At 44.9% G+C, this 26,629-nt stretch overlaps 1 protein-coding gene and 1 long non-coding RNA gene across 15 annotated transcripts in view; one reads left to right on the forward strand and one right to left on the reverse strand.

Moving 5' to 3' along the window:
- REPS2 (RALBP1 associated Eps domain containing 2) overlaps positions 1 to 26,629 on the forward strand; it is a 162,772-nt gene that overhangs the window by 34,143 nt on the left and 102,000 nt on the right. For all 14 annotated transcript variants that reach the window (XM_030573909.1, XM_030573901.1, XM_030573837.1 and 11 more), the window contains exon 2: positions 19,384 to 19,507. In XM_030573909.1, the coding sequence (XP_030429769.1) occupies positions 19,384 to 19,507 (124 nt within the window). The remainder of the gene's footprint in view (positions 1 to 19,383; positions 19,508 to 26,629) is intronic.
- On the reverse strand, positions 11,134 to 24,931 carry LOC115656810. Its single transcript, XR_004001752.1, has 3 exons — positions 24,921 to 24,931; positions 24,523 to 24,528; positions 11,134 to 11,231 (listed from the first exon to the last, which is right to left on the reverse strand). It is a non-coding gene; the product is annotated as an uncharacterized LOC115656810 (long non-coding RNA).

The following is a 26,629-nucleotide window of genomic DNA, read 5'->3' on the forward strand; positions in this document are numbered from 1 at the left end:
CAGCAAACCGCAGGGAAGGAGACGTGCTTGCGGGGTTCCGGGAACGAGAGAGCAAACCGGGAAAGGAGACCAGCTTCGCCGCGGTTTGCTCTCGCGTTCCCGGAGCCACCCTGCAAACCGCAGGGAAGGAGACCTGCTTACTCGGGGTTCCGGGAACGAGAGAGCAAACCGGGAAAGGAGACCAGCTTCGCCGTGGTTTGCTCTCGCGTTCCCGGAGCCACCCAGCAAACCGCAGGGAAGGAGACCTGCTTGCTCGGGGTTCCGGGAACGAGAGAGCAAACCGGGGAAAGGAGACCAGCTTCGCCGCGGTTTGCTCTCGCGTTCCCCGAACCACCCTGCAAACCGCAGGGAAGGAGACCAGCTTGCTCGGGGTTCCGGGAACGAGAGAGCAAACCGGAAAGGAGACCAGCTTGATTACCAGAGGCTTCCTCCTTCCACGGAGGTCAAGAAAAGCGCTGGTAAGTGTCTACATGGATTACCAGCGCTGGATCACCAGCGCTGGATCCTCTACACCCGAGACAAAACGGGAGTACGGCCAGCGCTGCAAACAGGGAGTTGCAGCGCTGGTGATGCCCTGCAGATGTGTACACCTTCAAAGTTGCAGCGCTGTAACTCCCCACCAGCGCTGCAACTTTCTGATGTAGACAGGCCCTTATATAGGAAGATTTACAGGTAAAACAGAGCCATCTGCAGACAATTGTCCTGGTTAATGGGAGTCATCAAGATTCCAAACCACCATTAATGGCCCACACTTTGCATAATTACAGTAGGCCCTCAGAATTATATATCATATTTCTAGTTTCAGATACAAGAGTGGTACATTTATACAGATAGGATGATCACACACAGTAGATTATAAGCTTTGTAATGATACCTTACAAGAAACCTTTTGCATGAAGCATATTCCAGTTACATTATATTCACTCATTAGCATATTTTTATAAAACCATATAGACTGCACAACGTCACAGTTGACTTCTGTAATCCACCACTGCATAAAGCATAGTGCTTAATTCGATTTTCATGGATCAACTGCGAAGTAGTACAGATGCAGCGTTGTGTAATTTGACTTAATTGGCCTCCAGGTGGTGTTCCACAATGCGCATCTGTGACCACTCTGGAGATCATTCTTTACTCTGGTGGAAATGGTGGGGAGAGGAATGGTGGTGTGAGAGTGAGAGAGTGATGTTATTAAGGCTTTAGCTAGTTATTCAGCTGCTTCCAGGGAAGCCAGTGGAAGGACGGAGGTAAATCATCTTGAAAATCTGTTTTTTCTGGTTCCATTTTTGACTGAGATTAACTGTATGGTATACAGTAGGACAACATTATGTGCATTCCTGTCAATGCACTGGGTGCACAAAACTATTCATTGCCTAAGGCCACGTCCAGACTAGGAATTAAAATCGATTTTAGATACGCAACTTCAGCTACGAGAATAATGTAGCTGAAGTCGAATTTCTAAAATCGAGGTACTCACCAGTCTGGACGGCGCCGCATCGATGTCCACGGCTCTCCGTGTCGATTCCGGAACTCCATTCGGATTGATGGAGTTCCGGAATCGATGTAAGCGCGCTCGGGGATCGATACACCACGTCCAGACTAGACGCGATATATCGATCCCCGAGCAATTGATTTTAACCCGCCGATGCCGCGGGTTAGTTTGGACGAGGGCTAAGTCATCTAAAAATGGCTAAAATTCAGAAATAACTGAATTTTATCAAGCATACTGGTCGGTATTTCATTACAAAAGAGGGAGTGTGAAAGATTCTTCCAGTTCAAACAATTACTCCTGAATTTAAGGATCATTTTAGACAGTTTCTGCCATCTCCAGTATCATAGTTTATATCAGTAGTTCTCAATCTTGCCAGACTACTGTACTCCTTTCAGGAGTATGATTTGTCTTGTGTATCTCAAGTTTCACCTCACTTAAAAACTACTTGCTTACAAAATCAGACACCTCCCTTGTGATTACAGCTGGGTTTTTAAAAAAAAATGTTTGAAATTTTTGAAAAATTTCCTTAAAAAAAATAAAATGACATTGTTCAAAAATAGAAAAATGTTGGCCAGGTCTTCTTGTGACCTTCCCCCCCCTTGCTCTCAAACAGCATAACTCACCTACATTTCCCTCAGCCCTCTCCCCATAGTGCATGTACAGGTCTAAAAGACATCCATCTCATATCAGCCATGGGACTCTCCTTTCTTTCACCAGCCATTCACAGTGAAATGCAGAAGCATCTTTTCCCAAATCCCTGTACAGTATCTTTCTCTATCTGCTGTTCCATGCTTGAATCAGAGAATATTAGTCAAGACTTTCAAAGCTGAGTGAGAACAGATACCTCTCTAATTTGAATGGAAGTTGTGAGACTACCTGCCTTACTCTGCTTTGAAAATCTTAGCCATCAATTTTACTCACCCTCTGTGTAATGACTAGAAATCAAATAGTTTCTTTTCACTTTATCCTCCTCATAAGGCTTAAAGACTCCACAATCTAGATAGAGATGTGTTATAATAAACTTACTTCTGTGATGGTTTCAATCCAAGAATCTCAAAGCACTTTCCCAATATAAATTTAGTCCCTGAGGTGGGCAGCTATAATCACCCCTCATTTTAAAGACAGGGAAGCCGAAGCTGAGAAAGGCCAAATGACATGTCCCAGGTGGAGGACGTGGTCTGTGGAAGAGCTGGGAAATCTAGAGAGTTTTTCCTTTCCAAACATGCACCTTAACCCATCCACTCAACGCAAAACTGTCTGTAGAGCCACCGTAGCACAGTATGGACAAAGCGAGGGGATACTGGGTCAAGTGAAACTTGCTTGTAGAACCTCAATTTAGAATTACAGGCCTTGCAAAGATCTGTAGCCATTTAAATGAGCACAAAATTCTAATAAAATTAATCAGTACCAGGGATCTTCAAGTCTTTCCCTCATGGGAATTAGAATAAATTTATTTTATCATACTGCTTGTTTCTTTTAATTTCCAGAATTGAGTTTGTCATGTAAGCAGCTGAGATTAATGTTGATAAATATTTTACTGTCTTTTTAAACTCAGGACACTAAAAGTTCATGCTTGGGTGATTGTGCATTTACATAGAGTTAAGGGAGACTTTTCCACAAGAGCCATGGTTCATATAAATTTATTGTTTTTTATTCATCAAACCCATTTTATTGTAGCCAGGATCCACATAATTTTACTACCTACTATATATTTTATTACAGTGTAAAAAGTTAGGAGGGAAGGTTTAATGGAAGTAAGTGCAAATCCATTGCTGAACTGTATTAAAATACTTATCTATATCGGGATAGCTAACATTTTAAAAACATTTTGTATAATAAAAGATTAATAACTTCTTTAATAACACAATAAATTATAGTTGATATGCTCCACCTTCGGTTTTCATTTTCAGAGAGTGTGTTGGCTTTGACAGAAAAAGATTCAGATACACTTGCAATTTCTGTTACAGAAAAACCTTGCCACTGTTCTGTACCATCGAGAGAGGCTATAGGTGAATTGGGGGCGTTTAATGTCACATGTCTTGCCTGGTTCACTGAGATTTAATGAGCATTAATACATTTTTGTTCACACTTTTTGACCAGTTCTGCTGCCTATCAGTCTGCAGTTTTTTGTCTCCTTGGTACTAATATTTTAACCTACTGAACTAATGTAACAGTGCATGGCTGCATACAATAGAGATAGAGAACACTCCTACTTCTGCGCTGCTGCAAAAGACATGGCTTTTGCACTTGAGCTAAAGCAGAAATCTCAATTAACTGTCAGCAGTGGAAAGATTTATATCCTCTTTTCAGTTCAACCTCTATAAAATTAGATTTTTTAAAATAGATGAATACTTGAGTTGGTCTGACCTCAGAGTCCTTGTCAAATTCCAACTTGGATAATTACGTTCTGCCTACATAAAACTCCTCTCTTAATTTCAGTTGGAACTGAAGGATAGTGTAGTGGCTCAGATACAAAACTGAGAGTCAGGGCATCTGGGTTCTATTGACAGCTATACCACAGACATTTTCTACACTTTTTCATTGCTATGTTGAAAGTAGAAGATAATGGACAAATGAGCAGAGATATTTAGATTGATATTTAATGAATTGAAAGAGACATAACTTTTAAAAAAAGAAATATATTTTAAAAAAAGATTCCTAGTGTTCATGAAATGGATGATATTACTGAGATACTGATTTGCACCAAATAGAAGACAGACTCTGTGGAAGCTTTCCCACACTTGTGTGGGAAGACTGACATACACTGACAAACACATATAAATGCCTTTGAGTGCTGGATGAACCTCATTTTACTTGAGAAGTTGATATGTTTTCTCATTTCTTGACTGTAGGGCCAGGTCTGCCCTACCACTTTGGTATAACTTATGTTGCTCAGGGGTGTGAATAAACCACTCTCTGGAGCGAAGTAAGTTGCAGAACCTAAGTGCCTGTGTAGACAGAGCTATGTCGGTGGGAAGATCTACTCCCGCCATCATAGCTATCTCTTCTTGTGGAGGTAGATTTATTATGCCAACGGGAGAGCTCTTTCCTGTTGGCATAGAGTGTTTTCACCAGACGTGCTACAGCAGCGCAGCTGCACCAATGTAGTGCTTCTAGTGTAGACTAGTCCTAAGAGGGAAAAGTGGAAAAAAATAAAGACATTGTGGACTAAATCCTGTTTGTCTCAATCAGGTACATAGTTCTATTGATTTCAATCAGACTAGGCACCTGAATAATGAAATTAGGATGGCCCATGTACAGCTGTGTTCAGAGGGTGACAAGTCTCCAAATGTGGGTGAACTGATACTCTGGGAAAATATATGAACCGGTTAAGCAGATAAGAAAATAATGGATTGATAAAGGATGTTAATTTTCAAATATAGCTTTTTAGGAAGTCTTTTAAATTAAGGGTAAAAATGTTGACATGCTTTTTATTGCTACTTTCCCAGTTTAATGAGCTATACCTGTGTATTAAAATCTTCACTACCTAATGCTGTGTTTGCTCACACAAGTTGAATTGACTATTTTTGTATAAATTTAATAGAACTAGTTCATGTGAGAAAGAAATACATAGAATAATTCCAAATTGATGAAATTTTTTTGCCAGATGCATCAGCCATTGGCCAAATAGGTTTTGAAATATATTACAGTCTCCTCTCTTTTATCTGCAAGGACTCGTTACGCTATCTTAAAAACATGCGTTAGAAAATTTAGTTTAGTGAAGACACTTGGGTTTCCTTTTTAAAGGAAAGGTAGAATCAAACATCAGCAAATTAAGTTGTTAGGAGCCATCAGACATCTTCAGCAAAACATGCAGATAGGGAAAATAGGGATTTGTTTGTACAGTTCTCCTATCTGAAACAAGAAGAGCTAAGCACAGAGGAACTGGATTTCTTTCACCACTATAGCTCTGTGAAAACCGTTTTAAATATAACAAGTGTATCAGCAATCTTGCAAGTTCTTCTGTCACTCAGTCATTAGTATAAATCAACGTAACATTCATAACCAGCCCTGGCTCAAAATATTTGAAATCCTTTGTCCAACCATGCTGCTCACACATCCTAACTTACCATTCTTCATAACTTCTTATAATATTTGTGCACAGTCTCTTTTCTATTTCTTTTCCAGCTGTAAGAATCTTTCCGTTGTCTGTTTATTGCTAACAGTTTTCTGCCTATGCTCAGAGATTGTATCTATAAAACTACAGTATACACATTATTTCCTTTTCCTTTTAAATCTGTCTTTGAAATAGTTTTTAAAAAAAATCCTCGAAAACCTTGATAAATATGTGTGATCCTCTCCGGGATATGTTAAATTGCAGATCTTGTAATGATATTCAGTATTGGCATCTTTTTACACTGCTCAGAGCTCCTTGAACATTTTTAAATAAAGCAGCTGTACTCATTTGGCCATAAAAGGATAAAATAGGATTGTGGAGGAGCACTTTTTTTCCTGAGACATAGAAGTGATGTGAAGCAGCCTCATTTATACATGTCCCTCATTCTCCGGTCATGTCTATGCTAGAGAATATTGTGAAAAAATTCTTACCAATGCTATGATCACTTTTAGCAGGAGATTGGTTTTGACTTAATGAAGGGACTGGTTTCTAGTGCTTTTTTACTGGTGGATGTGCTACAGCTCAGTTCAGAAGGAATTATATAAACAAGTGATTCTCAACCAGGGATACACAGAGATCTTCTGGGGGTACATCAACTCATCTAGATGTTTGCTTAGTTTTACACAAGCTATATAAAAATGCTAGTGAAGGCAGTACAAACTAAAATTTCATGTAGACAATGACTTGTGTATACTGCTGTGTATATTATACACTGAAATTTAAGTATAATATTTATATTCCAATCAATTATTTTATGATGATATGGTAAAAATAAGAAAGTGTGCAATTTTTCAGTAATAGTGTGCTGTGACACTTTTTATTTTTATGTCTGATTTTGCAAGCAAGTAGTTTTTAAGTGAGGTGAAACTTGGGATATACAAGACAAATCAGACTCCTGAAAGGAGCGGGGCCATCCAGAGGATTCAGGGGGCCTGGGGCAAAGTATTTTAAGGGGCCCCTTCCATAAAATAAAGTTGCAATACTATAGAATACTATATTCTCGTGGGGGCCCCTGTGGGGCCTGGGGCAAATTGCCCCACTTGTTGTTCTCCCCCCCCCCCCCTTGCCCCGGCAGCCCTGGAAAGGAGTACAGTAGTCTGGCAAGGTTGAGAACTACTGATATAAACTCTGATACTGGCGATGGCAGGAATTGTCTAACATGATCCTTAAACTCGGGAGTAATTGTTTGAACTGGAAGAATCTTTCACACTCCCTCTTTTGTAATGAAATACCGACCAGTATGTTTGATAAAATTCAGTTATTCCTGAAATTTAGTCATTTTTAGATGACTTAGGCAACGAATACTTTTGTGCACCCAGTGCTTTGGCAGGAATGCATGTAGTGTTTTCCTGCTGTGTACCATACAGTTAATCTCCGTCAAAAATGGAACCCGAAAAACCAGATTTTCAAGATGGTTTACCTCCGTCCTTCCACTGGCTTCCCTGGAAGCACCTGAATAACTAGCTAAAGCCTTAATAACATCACTCTCTCTCACTCTCACTCACACACCACCATTCCTCTCCCCCCTCCATTTCCATCCTTACAAATAAAATCCCAAAGCTTTTCAGAAACCCATTAAAATATTATGCAAAAGCTTTATTAAAATAATAGTGTAGGCTGATATGAAGATTTCCAAAGCAAATCATTTGTTTTTCTTTCATCTGATGGCCTGCTGGGCAAGGGCAAACCTGTACTAAAGTTAATCGTCCCCACCAAGGTATGTTCCAATAGATGAGGAAGATAGAAAATGTTAATTTGATCTGAGAACGAATGGATGTTTGCTGTCTCTTAGCTTTGCTAAATGGGTTAGTCCACCTTCTAATGTGAAGACCTCTCCAGCGCATCATCAAAGATCTACAACCTATCCTGAAAGATGATCCCTCACTCTCACAGATCTTGGGAGACAGGCCAGTCCTCGCTTACAGACAGCCTCCCAACCTGAAGCAAATGCTCACCAGCAACCGCACGCCATATAACAGAAACACTAACCCAGGAACCTATCTTTGCAACAAAGCCCGATGCCAACTCTGTCCACATATCTATTCAAGTGACACCATCATAGGACCTAATATCATCATCCACGCCATTAGGGGCTCATTCACCTGCACGTCTACCAACGTGATATATGCCATCATGTGCCAGCAATGCCCTTCTGCCATATACATTGGCCAAACCGGACAATCTCTATGCAAAAGAATAAATGGACACAAATCTGACATCAGGAATCATAACATTAAAAAACCAGTGGAAGAACATTTTAACCTCTCTAACTACTCAGTGACAGACTTGAAGGTGGCAATTTTGCTCCAAAAAAACTTCAAAAACAGACTCCAAAGAGAGACTGCTGAACTTGAATTAATATGTAAATTAGATACAATTAACTTAGGTTTAAACAGAGACTGGGAATGGATGGGTCATTACACTAATTGAATCTATTTCCCCACGTTAAGTTCTCCTCACACCTTCTATGGGTCATCTCAATTATCACTTCAAAGGTTTTTTTTTCTCCTGCTGATGATAGCTCATCTGAGGCCATGTCTACATCTAAAATTTTGCAGCGCTGGTTGTTACAACTGTATTAGTACAGCTGTATAGGGCCAGCGCTGCAGAGTGGCCACACTTACAGCAACCAGCGCTGCAAGTGGTGTTAGATGTGGCCACACTGCAGCGCTGTTGGGCGGCTTCAAGGGGGGTTCGGGGAACGCGAGAGCAAACCGGGAAAGGAGACCAGCTTCGCCGCGGTTTGCTCTCGCGTTCCCGGAGCCACCCTGCAAACCGCAGGGAAGGAGACCTGCTTGCTCGGGGTTCCGGGAACGAGAGAGCAAACCGGGAAAGGAGACCAGCTTCGCCGCGGTTTGCTCTCGCGTTCCCGGAGCCACCCAGCAAACCGCAGGGAAGGAGACCTGCTTGCTCGGGGTTCCGGGAACGAGAGAGCAAACCGGGAAAGGAGACCAGCTTCGCCGCGGTTTGCTCTCGCGTTCCCAGAGCCACCCAGCAAACCGCAGGGAAGGAGACCTGCTTGCTCGGGGTTCCGGGAACGAGAGAGCAAACCGGGAAAGGAGACCAGCTTCGCCGCGGTTTGCTCTCGCGTTCCCGGAGCCACCCAGCAAACCACAGGGAAGGAGACCTGCTTGCTCGGGGTTCCGGGAACGAGAGAGCAAACCGGGAAAGGAGACCAGCTTGATTACCAGAGGCTTCCTCCTTCCACGGAGGTCAAGAAAAGCGCTGGTAAGTGTCTACATTGGATTACCAGCGCTGGATCACCAGCGCTGGATCCTCTACACCCGAGACAAAACGGGAGTACGGCCAGCGCTGCAAACAGGGAGTTGCAGCGCTGGTGATGCCCTGCAGATGTGTACACCTTCAAAGTTGCAGCGCTGTAACTCCCTCACCAGCGCTGCAACTTTCTGATGTAGACAAGCCCTCAGTTGATTGGCCTCTTACAGTTGGCATGGCTACTTCCACCATTTCATGTTCTCTGTATGTATAAATATCTCCTGTCTGTGTGTTTCATTCTATGCATCCGAAGAAGTGAGCTGTAGCCCACGAAAGCTTATGCTCAAATAAATTTGTTAGTCTCTAAGGTGCCACAAGGACTCCTGTTCTTTTTGCGGATACAGGCTAACGCAGCTGCTACTCTGAAACCTAACAAAATAGCTGTTGCCACTTATTAATTTTGTGTATTAGAGTAGCACCCAGGAATGTCAGTCTGGGCTCCATTGAGGTAGGCAAAGTAAAGAAGAGAAATCCTGTTTCAGTGAGTTTGAGGTAGGTGGCAGACAGGACACAACAGGTGGGCAAAACAGACAAGCTGCATGTGGGAGTATAAGATGATAAAATGAACAGAGTAGAGCAATGCAGGAGAAACCACAGCTACCTACTTGATTAACCAGTGGAAGTCCAAATGGTCATTCTCTCATCAGTTCTCTGCCTAGCCAGTCAACCTCGGTGCCATTCAATAAACATCTCTGATTCCACCTGCTGCTGTACTTTCACCTGCTGTTCTCCTTCTAGAAAACAAGCCTCAGAGTATATCTACACTGAGAGCGCTGAACGGGAACTGCTGTTGTGTGTGTTCACACTGTCAGCTGCCTGCACAATGGCATGTTCACACTTGTGGCACCTGCAGCGGTATTCAGAGTGGTGCACTCTGGGCACCTATCCCACAGAGCATCTCTTCCTCTTCTGCTGCTAGGAGTTGTGGGAAGGCGGAGGGGGTCGTGGGGCATCCTGGGTCCTGTGCCAATGCCCAATGATGTATTGCTTCGCATTCCAGAAATCCCTGTGCTTCCATATGCATTTAGTGCCATCTTTCAGCTGTTTGTGTACTGCATGCTCTGCCTCTTCGGTCTGCAGGAATGGATCCTGCACTGTTGACCAGTATGCTGCTCACTCTGACTAACGCAGCATGAGTGGCAGTGGAGTTTTTCCTTAAACTGTAAAGACAAGAGGTGTGCAACATCAATCTTGCCACACACAGTAGCTACAACATGAGATGGCTTGGGGCATTCACAGAGATGCTGACCACAGAGGAACACTGCTTTGGGGGTTGGGAAACAAACACTGAGGCCATGTCTACATCTAAAATTTTGCAGCGCTGGTTGTTACAGCTGTATTAGTACAGCTGTATAGGGCCAGCGCTGCAGAGTGGCCACACTTACAGCAACCAGCGCTGCAAGTGGTGTTAGATGTGGCCACACTGCAGCGCTGTTGGGCGGCTTCAAGGGGGGTTCGGGGAACGCGAGAGCAAACTGGGAAAGGAGACCAGCTTCGCCGCGGTTTGCTCTCGCGTTCCCCGAACCACCCTGCAAACCGCAGGGAAGGAGACCTGCTTGCTCGGGGGTTCGGGGAACGAGAGAGCAAACCGGGAAAGGAGACCAGCTTCGCCGCGGTTTGCTCTCGCGTTCCCCGAACCACCCTGCAAACTGCAGGGAAGGAGACCTGCTTGTTCGGGGAACGCGAGAGCAAACCGGGGAAGGAGACCAGCTTCGCCGCGGTTTGCTCTCGCGTTCCCCGAACCACCCTGCAAACCGCAGGGAAGGAGACCTGCTTGCTCGGGGGTTCGGGGAATGAGAGAGCAAACCGGGAAAGGAGACCAGCTTCGCCACGGTTTGCTCTCGCGTTCCCGGAACCACCCAGCAAACCTCAGGGAAGGAGACCTGCTTGCTCGGGGTTCGGGGAACGCGAGAGCAAGCCGGGGAAGGAGACCAGCTTGATTACCAGAGGCTTCCTCAGGTATGCTGGGATACCTGCTTATTCCACGGAGGTCAAGAAAAGCGCTGGTAAGTGTCTATACTTGATTACCAGTGCTGGATCACCAGCGCTGGATCCTCTACACCCGAGACAAAACGGGAGTACGGCCAGCGCTGCAAACAGGGAGTTGCAGCGCTGGTGGTGCCCTGCAGATGTGTACACCTCCTAAGTTGCAGCGCTGTAACTCCCTCACCAGCGCTGCAACTTTCTGATGTAGACAAGCCCTGAGTCGTGAGATCACATCGTCATGCACATCTGGGATGATGAGCAGTGGCTGCAGAACTTTCGAATGAGGAAAGCCACATTCATGGGACTGTGTGATGTGCTCACCCCAGCTCTGTGGCGCAAGGACGTGAGCATGAGAGCTGCCTTGCCGTTGGAGCAGTGCATGGCGATTGCACTGTAGAAGCTGGTTACTCCAGACTGCTACCGCTCAGTCGCTAACCAGTTCAGAGTGGAAAAGTCGACCGTTGGACTCGTGTTGATGGGAGTCTGCAGGGCCATTAATTGCATCCTTTTCCAAAACACCATGACTCTGGGCAACATGCGTGACATAGTGCATGGCTTTGCGCAACTGAGCTTTCCTAACTGTGGAAGGGTGATAGATAGCATGCATATTCCAATTCTGGCACCAGACCACCTAGCTACCACATACATTAATCGGAAGGGGTATTTCTCTATGGTTCTCCAGGCGCTTGTGGATCACGGTGGGTGTTTCATGGACATTAACGCAGGCTAGTCTGGAAAGGTGCGTGACGCACGCATCTTTCAGAACACTGGCTTGTACAGGAAGCTGCATGCAGGGATTTTCTTCCCGGATCAGAAGATCACCTTAGGGGAAGTCGAAATGCCCACTGTGTTCGTGGGAGACCTTGCCTACCCCTTAATGCCATGGCTTATGAAGCTATACACGGGGCACCTTGACAGCAGCAAGAAGTGGTTCAACAAGAGGCTAAGCAAGTGCAGAACGAGGATTGAGTGTGCTTTTGGCCGTTTAAAAGCCCACTGACTCTGCCTATATGGGAGGCTGGACCTGGCAGATGACAATATTCCTATGCCTATATCTGTGTGCTGTACACTCCATAATATTTGTGAAGGGAAAGGTGAAAGCTTCACTCAGGGCTGGACCGTTGAGGCGCAGCACCTGAAGGCTGAATTTGAATAGCCAGAGAGCAGGGCTATTAGAGGGACGCAGTGCAGGGCCATAAGGATCAGGGATGCCTTGAGGCAGCAATTTGAAGCTGAAAGCCACTAATATTTGTTGCTATGCTTGGGAGTGAAGTGTTTGTAATGCTAGGAGGTGATTGGGATTGGTGCAGACGATGCACTATGAAGGTTTAAAAAAATTGCCTGTTGCTTTGCAGGGCCCTGTTTGCTTTCAATTAATAGAATAAAGATTGCTTTAAACCAGCACAATTCTTTTATTAAAAAACAACCACCAGAGGAGAGAGACAAACAAAAAACCACATCAGCAATGTGAGGGATGGGGGAACGGAGAGTCCCAGGAGCAGGTGGGATGCTGGGACTGTTAAAGATTTGTGTATATCCAGGGATCATATCCAACCTTGTCCTGGAGTATAGTGCAGTGGGTACTGTACTTTAGCAGGGCTAAACTGCAGAGGGTGGGTGTTGAGTGTAATGGGTACTGGGAGTCTGCAGTGCTGGACTGTGACGGGGCAGGAGTGGAATGTCGCCGGTATAGACTGGAGCCAGGAGGTTGATAAGAGTGTATTGGTGGTGTTAGGGCGGGGGAAAAGCGGGAGCGCATGAGAGAGAGTTTTGCGACAGCAGCTGCAGGGCAGGATGGGCGCGGAGCTGCTCTGTTTGCAGTGCTAGTAGAGCCTGGAGCATGTCCACTTCGAGCTCCATATCATTTAAGAGCCGCTCTATGGCTTCGTTCTGGTGCACCACGTTCTCCTTTCAATCCCTATCCGCCACTTCTTCAATTTTTGTTTTTCGGACGTGGAGTGCATCATGGCATCACACAGGGCTTGGCTACACTCACACTTTACAGCGCTGCAACTGGGGTGTGAAAAAACACCCCCCTGAGCGCTGCAAGATACAGCGCTGTAAAGCATCAGTGTAATCAGGGCAGCAGCGCTGGGAGCGCGGCTCCCAGCGCTGCACGCTACACCCGTAAGGGATGTGGTTTACATGCAGCGCTGGGAGAGCTCTCTCCCAGCGCTGCCGCTCTGACTACACTCACACTTCAAAGCGCTGCCGCGGCAGCGCTTTGAAATTCCAAATGTAGCCATACCCACAGAAAGTCCTCCTAGATCTTTGTGGCTGCTTTCTAATTGGGCTCCCAAGGTCATATCTGTGAAGCCAAAATGCAACATTTTACAGAAGATTTGTGTGCTTGCAACGTGCAGACCACTGATTCCGTGATTTAAAACACAGCCACTATTCACACACCTGTCACTAACTGGCCGACCCCAGGAAAGCACCCATGAGCCACAAGACCCCCAAAATGGTGCATAGCCTCAGGGTCAGGGGAAAATCAGTGTTCCAGGACTGTACTGTACACTGGGCATATGGCTCTTGGGGAGATCCAGCACTGCAGGGAGTGCCTTATAATCATTCCTATCCCCCCATTTTCCACAGGCTGTGTGTTCATTATGGATGATACCTCGCTGCTGCGTATGAGCAGGGAATCAAGGGAGGGTCTTCTCCAGACTGTGGCTTCTGCTCTGACCCTTATGCAGATCGCCTGTGTGCAGCAATGGTTCCCCCCACCTCACCCCCAGTGATGGTAGAGGGGTGTGGGAAAGTTACCCTTAAGGGGGCATGAAACAAAGCAGCTCTGCCAAAGAACCTGTGGCAGTGGATTTCCCAGTATCTCCATGAGAGTTTCTTGGAGATCTCTGAGGCAGATTCCTGTGAAGTGAGGGAGTCAATCAGCATCCATTTGTTTTATTTATATATATATATATATATATATATAGTTTTTATTTGTAGATGCCTTAACTGTCCCTCTATGCAGATCATTTCTTAAACCAATATAGCCTTCTTCCTCGATTGTGACCTTTTGGGCATCTAGTAAAGTGTTCTTAAACAATTCCCAATTGTCATTCACATTTTTCTGATTAAATTCTTCCAGCCACCTGATTGGGCTCATAATTGTTTTCAGCTTTTTGAAAGTTGTTATATTTATATTAATCTCTCTCTCTCTCTCTCTCTCTCTCTCTCTCTCTCTCTCTCTCTCTCTCTCTCTCTCTCTCTCTCTCTCTCTCTCTCTCTCTCTCTCTCTCTCTCTCTCTCTCTCTCTCTCTCTCTCATGGATAGATAGAGACCAAGCTTTGTAAAATTAATATGTATATATATAAACTTTATGTTTGGACTTTATTCTGTTTTCACATTTGTAGAGCTACCCTCCCCTGGGGAGCAGAAGAGTGAGCTGGGATGTGGGGGAGGATTGTGTAGGACCTGGGGATGTGTGCAGCAAGACCTGGAGTGGGGAAATCAGGGATATATATAGGAAAACGGGGGTGGGGTGATCCAAGTGTCTCTGCTGAGGCATCAGCATTTGAAGGGCTGCTGTTTCTTCTTTGCACTGTTGGGAGTCAGCACTTGAAGCAGAGACTGCCCTGGCTCTGCAGCACTAGGCAGCAGCACGAGGTTGGGGGTCAGACTCACTCTGTGATGACAGTGTGGCTCATCAAGGACTCCCTACCATTTGCTGCCTCGGTACCCTGGGGACCCAAAGCAGCAGCAAATGGAAGGTCATCAGGTGCTGATGCCTTGATGAAGAGATGCTGAATCTCCCCATAACTACTGATCACCTGTACAGCCCCAGTCCGCTTAACTAAGTTCCCCTAAGCCCCCAACCAACACCTTCATCCTTCCTCTTAGTACCCTGGCACACTGTGCAGAGTGCAGTTACTCTCTATAGAAATAGACAGGGGTGGGGAGAGGGCCATCATTAGAGCAAAGTTGCTCTCCCATCCATTTCTCCCCACACAGGATGCGCCCAACTCCAGTCTGTGTGCAGGCCAGAGTCCCCTGATTCCTGCTGGAAAAAAATGTAAAAATAAGATGTGGTCAGTTATAAAAAGTAAACCAGAAAAGTAAATACATTCAAGTAAGGTAATGGCAAACTTTCCTTGATTAATTGCAAAAATACAGCTTCAGAGTATCCACCTCCCTCTTCATCAGGTAGCCAAAGGAAGGAAGCTTCTTAATTTCTTAATCACAAGATGGACTTCAGCCAGGCATCTCAGAAGCTAAGAGGAGGAGGAGAAGAAAGTCAAGGCTTGTTCAGCCAGAGCAGTAGCCATGTAGGGTTAGTTTATATGGGTGATTAATTTCAGACTAATGGACTTTTTTTCTTTAATTGAAAGGGGCTGCATCCACATGATGCAATTCTTCTTTTGAACTGACTGGCTAGTTATTGTGAATTGAATAAATCCACTTTGGAAAAAGTTTATGTGAGTGTAGTTCTATTTTGAGTTAACTTTTCAGTCCTCTCACAGGTATAGCACACTGCATTGCTTCACACTAGGACCGACCTGTCAGTTTACCTGTGTGCCCTGTCCTGATGACTGAGTGTTGCTATGACCCAGGGCATCCCTCAGTTCGGGTCCCTCCATCTCAAAACAGATATATTAGAATTGGAAAAAGGCACAGAGAAGGGCAACAAAAATGATAAGGGATATGGAACAGTTCCTATATGAGAAATTAAAAAGACTGGGACTGTTCAGCTTGGAAAAGAGATGACTAAGGGGGGACATGATAGAGGTCTATGAAATCGTGAATGGTGTGGAGAAAAATGAGGAAGTGTTATTTTCTCCTTCACATGACACAAGAACCAGGGGTCATCTAATGAAATTAATATGCAGCAGGTTTAAAACAAACAAAAGGAAGTATTTCTTCACACAGCTCAGCCAGCCTGTGGAACCTGTTGCCAGAGGAGGTTGTGAAGGCCAAAACTATAACAGGGTTAAAGAAGCTATTAGTCAAGATGGTCAGAGATGCAACCCCAGGCTCTGGATATCCCTAGCTTTTGATTGCCAGAAGCTGAGAATGAATCATTTGATGATTGGCCTGTTCTGTTCACTCTCTCTGAAGCACCTGGTATTGGCCACTGTAAGAAGACAGGCTACTGGGCTAGGTGAACCATTGTTCTGACCCAGTATGGCCATTCTGTGTTCTCAGTGCTAGCCGGCAGAGGGCACACCATATCATAACTCACATCAGGCCTGACCTACTCATTTCCCCAACACATTGTTGTCATATTCTGTATATAAAGGTGTCATTTAAAATAGCATATGAAGACTGATAAGACACTGGTTATTACTCCATGTTGTACGTATGGAAGTGTGTAAAGAGTTATACATGTGTGCTGGAAATATGTTCTTAAAAGGTGTTTTTCAGGCAGTGCATCTGCCCAACCTGTCCTAGACAAAGGAATATTGTTTTGCCTGTTTTCCTGTGTCTCCAATGTAAATTGAGCCAGGTAACAATCCAGAGGACGAAGAAAAATACATCTGCATATAAAGTAAACAAAGCCATAAAGCTAAATGAGCAGGCGGGAAGACCACTTCATGATCACGACAGGGGATGGATCCTGCACCCCCAGCAAGCATTCCTGGCTCTTGAAATAGGGACAGTAGACTTTGGGGAATTATAAGCAGAAGCAGAGAGCCATTTTAGCATCTATCATCTAGGAAATGAAGGGGTAGCAACACCCTTGGAACCCATGAAAAGTGCGTCCTCTTGGCCTGAAAACTAAGAGTAGCTGAAACTATCAGTGAGAAACCTGCACAGGCAAAGATTGTAACTTGCTGAAGTTAAGTTTTAGTAACTAGAAAGCATGTTTTGTTTTGTTTTCCTTATAACCATATCAATATCTTCTGGTCTTACTTATTATCACTTAAATATCTGTTCTTTGTTAATACATTTATTCTTGTTTTAATACATTTATTCTTGTTTTATTTATAGGGGCATAAACTCTGGCTAGTCAAGTGTAAAAGTATATAGACAGTCCAAAAAGAATTTGAAGAACATCTAGGAAAAGACATAAACTAACAGCAAATATTTTTTTAAAGTACATGAAAAGCAAGAAGTCTGCCAAAAAACCAGTGGGGCCACTTGACAGTTGAAATGCTAAAGGAGCACTCAAAGAAGATGAAGCCATTGCAGAGAAGCCAAATGAATTTTCTGCATCAATCTTCGGTGCAGAGGATGTGAGGGAGAGTCCCATACCTGAGCCATTCTTTTTAAGTGACAAATCTGAGGAACTGTCCTAGATTGAAGTGTCAGTAGAGGAGGTTTGGGAACAAATTGGCAAATTAAACAGTAATAAGTCACCAGGACCAGATAGTATTCACCCAAGAGTTCTGAAGGAACTCAAATATAAAATTGAAGAACTAACAACTGTGTTATGTAACCTGCAAGTTAGTCTCTCTACTAGATGACTGGAGGATAACTAGGGTAACGGGTTTTTTTCAAAAAGACTTCAGAAGCCAATCCTAGCAATTTCAGGCCAGTAAGCCTAACTTCAGTACCAGGCAATTTGGTTGAGACTGTAGTAAAGATCAGAATTATCAGACACAACGAGGAACACAATATGTTGGGGAAGTCAGCATGGCTTTTGTAAAGAGAAATCATGCCTCATCAATGGATAGAGGGTTCTTGGACTTTCAGAAAGCCTGTGACAAATCCCTCACCAAAGGCTCTTGAGCAAAGTAAGCAATAGTGGGATAAGAAGGAAGGTTCTCTGATGGATCAGTAACTGGTTAAAAGACAGGACACAAAGGGTAGGAATAAATGGTCAGTTTTCACAATGGAGAGAGTTAAATAGCTGGGTCCCGCAAAGATGTGTCCTGGGACCAATGCTGTTCAACTTATTCATAAATGATCTGGAAAAAGGGGTAAACGGTGAGATGTGAAAGTTTGCAGATGATACAAAATTACTCGAGGTTGTTAAGAATGCTGAGTGCTAACTCTGAAGAAAGTCAGTGCCTTGTGTATGCACTGATTCAGAGGTAAAAAGTCAGCCTTATGGATGAAATTAGTTTGGATTAGTTTTCCACAACAGTTAGTGTACACAAACCTGGAAAAAAACCCACCACGTAGAGAAGCCTTTAGGAAGGAAAATGTTAATGTACTAATAATTTTCCTTGATTATTCAAGTCTACTGTTTTGATTCATCTTTAGAGGACCAGGGATTCATTCTTTAATTACTGTTTCCCCTTACATTCTCTAATAATTAAAATAAATTCAGAAAACTAATTACTCATTTATTTCATTTGTTAGTACTAGTGAAATCTAACAACAAAATCTCCCTTGTTGCTATTGCTTTAGGAACACCCCACTCTGGTGGTTTTCCCAGGTGGTCAAACTTACCAATGGGAGTGATGGGTCAGGTTCCATTTTCCTTTTTGCACTCAGATGGTGAAATCTCAGCAGGACTGGAAGACGTGAATCATCATTCAGTTTATCAAATAAGTTGAGGATTCCCTGTTCACCCCTGGGGAATGTGTCTTTGTTCTAACCGGAAGATCTGAGTGAAGTCTGTTTTGGGAGCTTTTCTGAATTTCAGGTTACATCTACACAGCAAAAAAAACCAAACCCATGGCAGCAAGTCTCAGAGCCTAGGGGTCAACTGACTTGGGCTTGTGCTGACGGGCTGACATGGCAGTGTAGATGCTCAGGCTGGAGCCCGGGCTCTAAAACCCTGCGAGAATGGAGGGTTTCAGAGCCCAGGCTCCAGCCTAAACATCTACATTGCTATGTTTAGTCCCACAGCATGAGCTTGAGTCAGTTGACCTAGGCTTTGAGTCTCGCTGCCGTGGAGTTTTTTTGTTGTTTTGTTTTGCTGGGTAGACATACGCTCAGTTTTGGTCTGCATTTCAAACTTGCCCATAGAGAATGTTTATTTACCTGAAGGCCAGGTGAACCGAATGAGGAAAAACTAAATTTGTCTTCTCCATAGACAAGGATGTTGAGGTCTAATAAACAGAGTAGGTGAATTTGCACTTGCAGTTGCTAACTTGTGTGTGTGTTTGAGAGAGGAGTTTAATTTCAAGCCTGGCTAACTTTTTTTCACAAAAATAATTTGCTGTGATAGTTTTAGGGTATTTTTTGTTTTTTTATTTTGTCGTTAGAATGATTATCTGAAATATTGTTGGACAGAGATAGTGAAAATTAATACCTCCTATTTATAGTGCAGCTTTCAGCCCAAACAGCTTTCATAGACTGTATACTCAAAGGGATCCTTTCCCCTACTAATGAACTGCAGTTACCTCTTGGGTAGAAACATGTTAACTATTATATAGCAGCAATGGTACACTGCAGTGTTTTTTGAAGGAGTAATAAATAACTACTTATCTATTTTAAATTCAGGGGTATTCAAGTGTACAAAGTGATCTGAACTGGATTGCTCACTTTTAATAAAGCACTGTGAACAGATTTGTGTTTTTAGTTCTAGAAGACTTCTCTGCTTCAATATTCAGTGCAAGTTTCCTAAGAGGAAAGAGTGAGAAGTATTTTACAAAGTGTGTATTTTTTTCTCTTTCAGATCACAGAACTTTGTGGGGCAAAACGTGTGGGTTATTTTGGTCCGGCTCAGTTTTATGTTGCTTTGAAACTAATTGCTGCAGCGCAGTCTGGCCTTCCAGTACGGATAGAGAGCATTAAGAGTGGTAAGTAGCTCACATTACTTAGGCCATGTCTACATCTAAAATTTTGCAGCGCTGGTTGTTACAGCTGTATTAGTACAGCTGTATAGGGCCAGCGCTGCAGAGTGGCCACACTTACAGCAACCAGCGCTGCAAGTGGTGTTAGATGTGGCCACACTGCAGCGCTGTTGGGCGGCTTCAAGGGGGGTTCCGGGACCGAGAGAGCAAACCGGGAAAGGAAACCAGCTTCGCCGCGGTTTGCTCTCTCGGTCCCGGAGCCAGCCAGCAAACCGCGGGGAAGGAGACCTGCTTGCTCGGGGTTCCGGGACCGAGAGAGCAAACCGGGAACGCCGCGGTTTGCTCTCTCGGTCCCGGAGCCAGCCAGCAAACCGCGGGGAAGGAGACCTGCTTGCTCGGGGTTCCGGGACCGAGAGAGCATACCGGGAACGCCGCGGTTTGCTCTCTCGGTCCCGGAACCCCGAGCAAGCAGGTCTCCTTCCCCGCGGTTTGCTGGCTGGCTCCGGGACCGAGAGAGCAAACCGCGGCGTTCCCGGTTTGCTCTCTCGGTCCCGGAACCCCGAGCAAGCAGGTCTCCTTCCCCGCGGTTTGCTGGCTGGCTCCGGGACCGAGAGAGCAAACCGCGGCGTTCCCGGTTTGCTCTCTCGGTCCCGGAACCCCGAGCAAGCAGGTCTCCTTCCCCGCGGTTTGCTGGCTGGCTCCGGGACCGAGAGAGCAAACCGCGGCGTTCCCGGTTTGCTCTCTCGGTCCCGGAACCCCGAGCAAGCAGGTCTCCTTCCCCGCGGTTTGCTGGCTGGCTCCGGGACCGAGAGAGCAAACCGGGAAAGGAAACCAGCTTGATTACCAGAGGCTTCCTCCTTCCACGGAGGTCAAGAAAAGCGCTGGTGAGTGTCTACATTGCATTACCAGCGCTGGATCACCAGCGCTGGATCCTCTACACCCGAGACAAAACGGGAGTACGGCCAGCGCTGCAAACAGGGAGTTGCAGCGCTGGTGATGCCCTGCAGATGTGGACACTCTCAAAGTTGCAGCGCTGTAACTCCCTCACCAGCGCTGCAACTTTCTGATGTAGACAAGCCCTTAGTGTGCTACGAGCTTGTTCTTTAATTTCTTTAACATTCATTGTACATTATTTGCTTCAGTTCATTTTTCTTCCAACCTATTTGTAAAGCAAAATCCTATTATTTATTTTCTTATTTCTATTTTAGGGGGAGGAGGGGAACAGGTTAAATTAGTTTTATAATCCATAAATTATGGGTAGAAATTTACAATGAAATTCTTGGGTTCTATGTGCAAAGTTGTTACATGGATAGAAAAGTACAAATTGCTTGTGCATCCATAAAAGCATTATAGAAATAACAGGACAGTTGACAATCATTGTTGTAGGTCCATTTTTGCCACCCTCACTCATGCTGTGTGGTACTTTAGGATTAAAAGTTCTGCTCAGGCTGATTGGTGCAACTGCATGGAGCCCTATGGAAGCTGGGGCTCCTTGGGAAGTCAGGGTCTATGTGTGTAGAACACTTTGCCAGAGTGGGGCCTTTCTTTGCAAGTAGACCTGTTGAAATGAATGGGTGCAGGTAGCAAAATCACTCACTGTGTCAGTAAATGTTACACCAGGGGTTCTCATACTTCATTGCACCGCAACCCCCTTCTGACAACAAAAATTATGTTTTGGTCCCCAGGATGGGGGACCAAAACCTGAGCCCACCTGTGCCCCACTGCCCTGGGCGGGGGGGATGGAGGAAGGAGAGCCAAGAGCTTCAGCCCAAGGCAGGGGACCCTGCCACCCAGGACTGAAGCGCTTGGGCTCTGTCTTTGGCCCTGGGTTGTGGAGCGTGGGCTTTGGCTTCAGCCCTGGGCCCCAGCAAGTCTAATCCCAGTCCTGGCGACCCTATTAAAATAGGGTTGTGACCCACTTTGGGGTCCCGACCTACAGTTTTGAGAACTGCTGTGTTAGAGTGTCCATTAGAGATTATTTCAAACATATTTGCTGTTTGGATTCCATTGTAACTTGATGTTAAGTACACCCTCTCTGCAGAAAATTTTTTTTTAAAAGAAACTTCTTAAAAATCCCAAGTGGATGGGATGGAAGAACATGTTTACTGGTGAGATCCTAATAGCTAATAAATGGAAGTAATTAGATCCATTGTGCCACCTGCACTGCCAGCCCAGAAGCAAAGGATTTAAACTTCAGAGTGGGCATCTCAAATTCTAATCCTCTGCTGTGCCTATTATGTCAGTTTGACAAAGAAACTGTGGAGTGTCAATCCAGTTTAGCACAGCTGTGTTAGGTAATAAAGCAAGTCCTCACTCACCTCTCCAACACCCAAGTTCGTGCGGAGTTGGTATTTGGGCACACAATTCTGTCAGAGACCAGACACCAATGCGTTGATCAACGGGCTCACACTAACCCAAAAGCTTTAGAATAAGTGTGGCCCCTTTATTAGGGGTGAGCATCAATATTTATACACAGAAGTAAACAAAGTGATTAATAAAAGATAATGGTCATGCATAATCAATTAAGATTTTACAGGAAAAGCAAGTTTAACAAGTAAATGCATAGAGATAAAGGCTAATGGCTCCTTGATAAAGGGGGTGTCATGAGTAGTTTGCAGGTCAGTGCTTTGTTCGATAAAGGGTTCAGAAAGGATTATGCAGAGACGGCCAGTCTGGGTGTGTTTTGGCTCCAAAGTTCACCAAAAGTTTAGACCCAACAGCTGAACTCCCACTAACCAGGGATCCATCCAAAGGCATCTGTTGTAATCGAGTGATTTTAGTGCTAAAATGTAAACTGCTTCAGGTAGAATAGGAATTCCAAGCTCTCATTTCCATAGCTATCTTGTGCCATTTTGTCATTCTGGATCCTTCTGTTTGAATGAAATGTTCTTGAAATCCTTGAAAAGAACTCACCTGGCTGTCAATCAGAATCAAGGCATTATTAATTAGGATAGGTTTTCAGTTGAATTAGAGGTATCAAGGTATTCAGGGCCGTCCTTAGGCATAGGCAACATAGGCAGCTGCGTAGGGCACCTGAAAATTTGGGGCACCACTGGGTCTTAGTGTCCACCCTCTTGTTTTCCTATCCCTGTTCTGACCCTTCCTGCAGGCTCCCACAGATGGCTGCTCTAGCCTGGTGAGTCTTCCTTGGGAGGGAATCTAGTAGTTAAAAGTGAAAAAACCTCCAGCCTGCCAGACCTATTAGCACAACATTGAAACTGTTAAAGAGACAATCAAGGGGTAATAAAGCCATTTAACAGGCATTTGCCAACTCCAAGGTATATACTGACAGGTTTCGGAGTGGTAGTCCTGTTAGTCTGTATCAGCAAAAACAAGGAGGAGTCCTTGTGTCACCTCAAAGACTAACAAATTATTTGGGCATAAGCTTTTGTGGACTAGAACCCATTTCATCAGATGTCCACGAAAGCTTATGCCCAAATAAATTTTCATATTGTCAGTTTCTGACTTTACTGACAAAAACAGTTGTGCATTAATGTAATATTTACACAGAACATGTCAGTCTACAGGACCTTAGTTTAAAATTTGCTTTAAAAATATTTCATTAGTGAGCTGGTGAAGATTATAAAATCACATTTCTAAAAAATGCTTGCATAGAGTTTTAGATGCACAATCATCTTTAGCCTTAAATGTGTGGATCTTCAGACATAGTTTTTTAAATAAATCCTTCAAAAGACCTCCCTTATCTAAAATACACATTTTAATTACTATAGTTAAAAAAAAAAAGTGCTTCCAAGTCTTCCTGTCCTTTCTGTCCATCCCTTCACCACCTCTCCCCCCATCCCCCACTGAAGAGAGCCCTTAAAGGGACAACAGTCTTTCCCTTCCAGATAGCTGGACAAAGAGTTCCCTTTCTTTACTTCTGACTATCCGACAAACTAGTTTTAAAAGAACCCTCCAGCAAAATCAGTACCTTAGTAAGACAAAATCCTTGTTATACCTAAAATCTTTGGAAACATTTTTTTTTAAAGTTGGTGAAATTTCATAACCATGTCTCTTGTTATGGAGATCACACAAAGTAAATTACTGTTCCCTTTTTCTAAAAGCAATGAACATTGTTATGAACACACTAAACCTCCCTGATTAATTTAAAAGAATGTCTTTGTTTCAGTGAGTTAAATATGTAGTAATCTGGAATGCTGGCTTAAGATTTGAGTACATTTAAAATATAAATTCAACTTAGAAATACTGATGAAGAAAATGTAAAACAGAGAAGAACTACATCATGTATTCCATTATATGTAATGTTGTATTCAGCAGGACAGCTGACTCACCCTTACTATGAAGTTTTTGCAAATAAATCTCTGACAAACTTCAGGGCATATCAAAAAACCTGTGACTGACATTTTTTATTCCCAAATTTTAGTGCTTTTAATTAGCTACTTTCTTCATGTCCATTCTGCATGAGGGAGAGTGCATGGAAATCTCTGCGGGGAACTGTGACTCTCTGCCACCATGAGGCAGGCTGGGCATCTCATTATCCTTTGCTGTCAAGTCCCTCCTCCCCCTCCCCCACCAGGCTGTGAGCTTGGGCTCCCCTCTGGCATAGGGGCACCAGTTTAATAATACTGCGTAGGGCCCCATAAATCCTAAGGACGGCCCTGAAGGTATTTATTGATCTTGCAGAAATGAGCCTGAGGCCACGTCCATACTACAGACTAAAATCGAAATTAGTAAAATTGATTTTATAAAACAGGGTTTATAAAATCGATTTTACGCGTCCACACTAGGGCACATTACGTCGGTGGTGTGCGTCCATGGTCCCAGGCATCCATCGGTTTCCGGAGCGTTGCACTGTGGGTACCTATCCCATAGTTCATGCAGTGTTCACTGACCCTTGGAATTATGGGTTACTACCCCAGTGCCTGATGGGGCAAAAATCACTGTCGTGGGTGGTTCTGGGTACAGCGTCACCCCCTCCCTTCCTGAAAGCAGCAGACAGCCATTTCACGCTTTTTTTACTGAGTGAAGTGAGCATACGCCATTTTACAGCAAGCATGGACCCTGGTCTGATCAGTACCTTGATCGTGGACGTTGTAAACAATTCACGCATTCTCGTGCTGTCTATGCTGAACCATGAGCAGCAAACGCAGGAGAGGAGGCTGCAGCTACGGCAGCGCGGCGACGAGAGTGATGAGGACCTGGAGACTGATTTCTCCGAAATCGCGGGCCCCCGCGCTTTGGAGCTCCTGATGGTAATGGGGGAGGTTCTACCCATTGCTCGCCGATTTTGGGCCCAGGAAACAAGCACAGAGTGGTGGGACCACATAGTTTTGCAGGTGTGGGACGATTCGCAGTGGCTGCGGAACTTTCGCATGCGTAAGAGCACTTTCTTTGAACTTTGTGACTTGCTTTCCCCTGTCCTGAAACGCCATAATACCAGGATGAGAGCAGCCCTCACAGTGGAGAAGCGAGTGGCAATAGCCCTCTGGAAGCTTGCAACGCCAGACAGCTACCGGTCAGTCGGGAATAAATTTGGAGTGGGAAAATCTACTGTGGGGGCTGCTGTGTTGCAAGTAGCCAAAGCAATCATTAAGCTGCTGCTACGAAAGGTTGTGACTCTGGGAAACGTGCAGGTCATAGTGGATGGCTTTGCTGCAATGGGATTCCCTAACTGTGGGGGGGCCATAGATGGAACCCATATCCCTATCTTGGCACCGGAGCACCAGGGCACCCAGTACATAAACCGCAAGGGGTACTTTTCAATGGTGCTGCAAGCACTGGTGGATCACAAGGGACGTTTCACCAACATCCACGTCGGATGGCCAGGAAGGGTTCATGACGCTCGTGTCTTCAGAAGCACTACTCTCTTTAAACGGCTGCAGCAAGGGACTTACTTCCCAGACCAGAAAATTACAGTTGGGGATGTTGAAATGCCTGTAGTTATCCTGGGGGACCCAGCCTACCCCTTGATGCCATGGCTCATGAAGCCATACACAGGCAGCCTGGACAGTGGTCAGGAGTTGTTTAACTACAGGCTGAGCAAGTGCAGAATGGTGGTAGAATGTGCATTTGGGCGTCTCAAAGGTTGCTGGAGAACTTTACTTACTCACTCAGACCTCAGCCAAACCAATGTCCCCTTTGTTATTGCTGCTTGCTGTGTGCTCCACAATCTCTGTGAGAGTAAGGGGGAGACCTTTATGGCGGGGTGGGAGGCTGAGGCAAATCACCTGGCCACTGATTACGCGCAGCCAGACACCAGGGCAATTAGAAGATCACGCCAGGAAGCGGTGCGCATCAGAGAAGCCTTGAAAACAAGTTTCATCATGGGCCAGGGTACGGTGTGACTGCTGTTTCTTTCCCCTTCATGAACCTCCCCCCCCGTATTGACTCCTGCTGCAAGCAACCTACCCTGCACCCTTCCCTAACAGCTTGCTTATGGAAATAAAGTTACTATCTTTTAAAAACCTTGTATTCTTTATTAAAAGTCAGTCCCTGTAAGCAACCCACCCTCCCTCTTGCTTTAAAAAGCATGTAATTAAAAATAGACTACAGAGAAATAACAAGGTACACCGGTAGTGGTTTTGGAGGAGGATGGGAGGGAAGAAAAAGGCCATTAAGGACATTTCAATGTAATGACAGCCTTTTGGTTGGACTGTCCACGGGGGTGGAGTGGGCACGTGCAGAAAGCCTTCCCCCACACGTTCTTACACGTCTGGGTGTGGAAGATATGGGACATGGTGAGTACTGAGGGAGGTTAAACATGGGCTGGAGTGGCACTCTGTGACCCCGCAGCTCTTCCACCAGACTTCGGAGGATGTCAGTTTGATCGCGCAGCAGCTCCAGCATTCCATCCCGTCACCGCTGATCTTCCTGCCGCCACATCTCATCTCGAGCGTCCCTCCTGTCCTCACGTTCACTGGCAGCTTTCCTGTACTTTGCTACCACGTCTTTCCACTCCTCCAGATGAGCTCTTTCACTGCGGGTTACTGCCATGATTTCTGTGAACATCTCCCGTGTCCTCTTCTTCCTCAGCCTCCTTATCTGACCTATCCTTCGGACTGGAGTAGAGAGGCTTGAAAAATGTGCAGCTGCATGAGTGGGGGAAAAGAGTGATAAAAGGATCATAAGAGATACATTTCACAGAACAATGGTTACACTCCTTCACAG

This window comes from Gopherus evgoodei, chromosome 1 (assembly GCF_007399415.2).
Source record: "Gopherus evgoodei ecotype Sinaloan lineage chromosome 1, rGopEvg1_v1.p, whole genome shotgun sequence".
Taxonomy (NCBI): domain Eukaryota; kingdom Metazoa; phylum Chordata; order Testudines; family Testudinidae; genus Gopherus; species Gopherus evgoodei.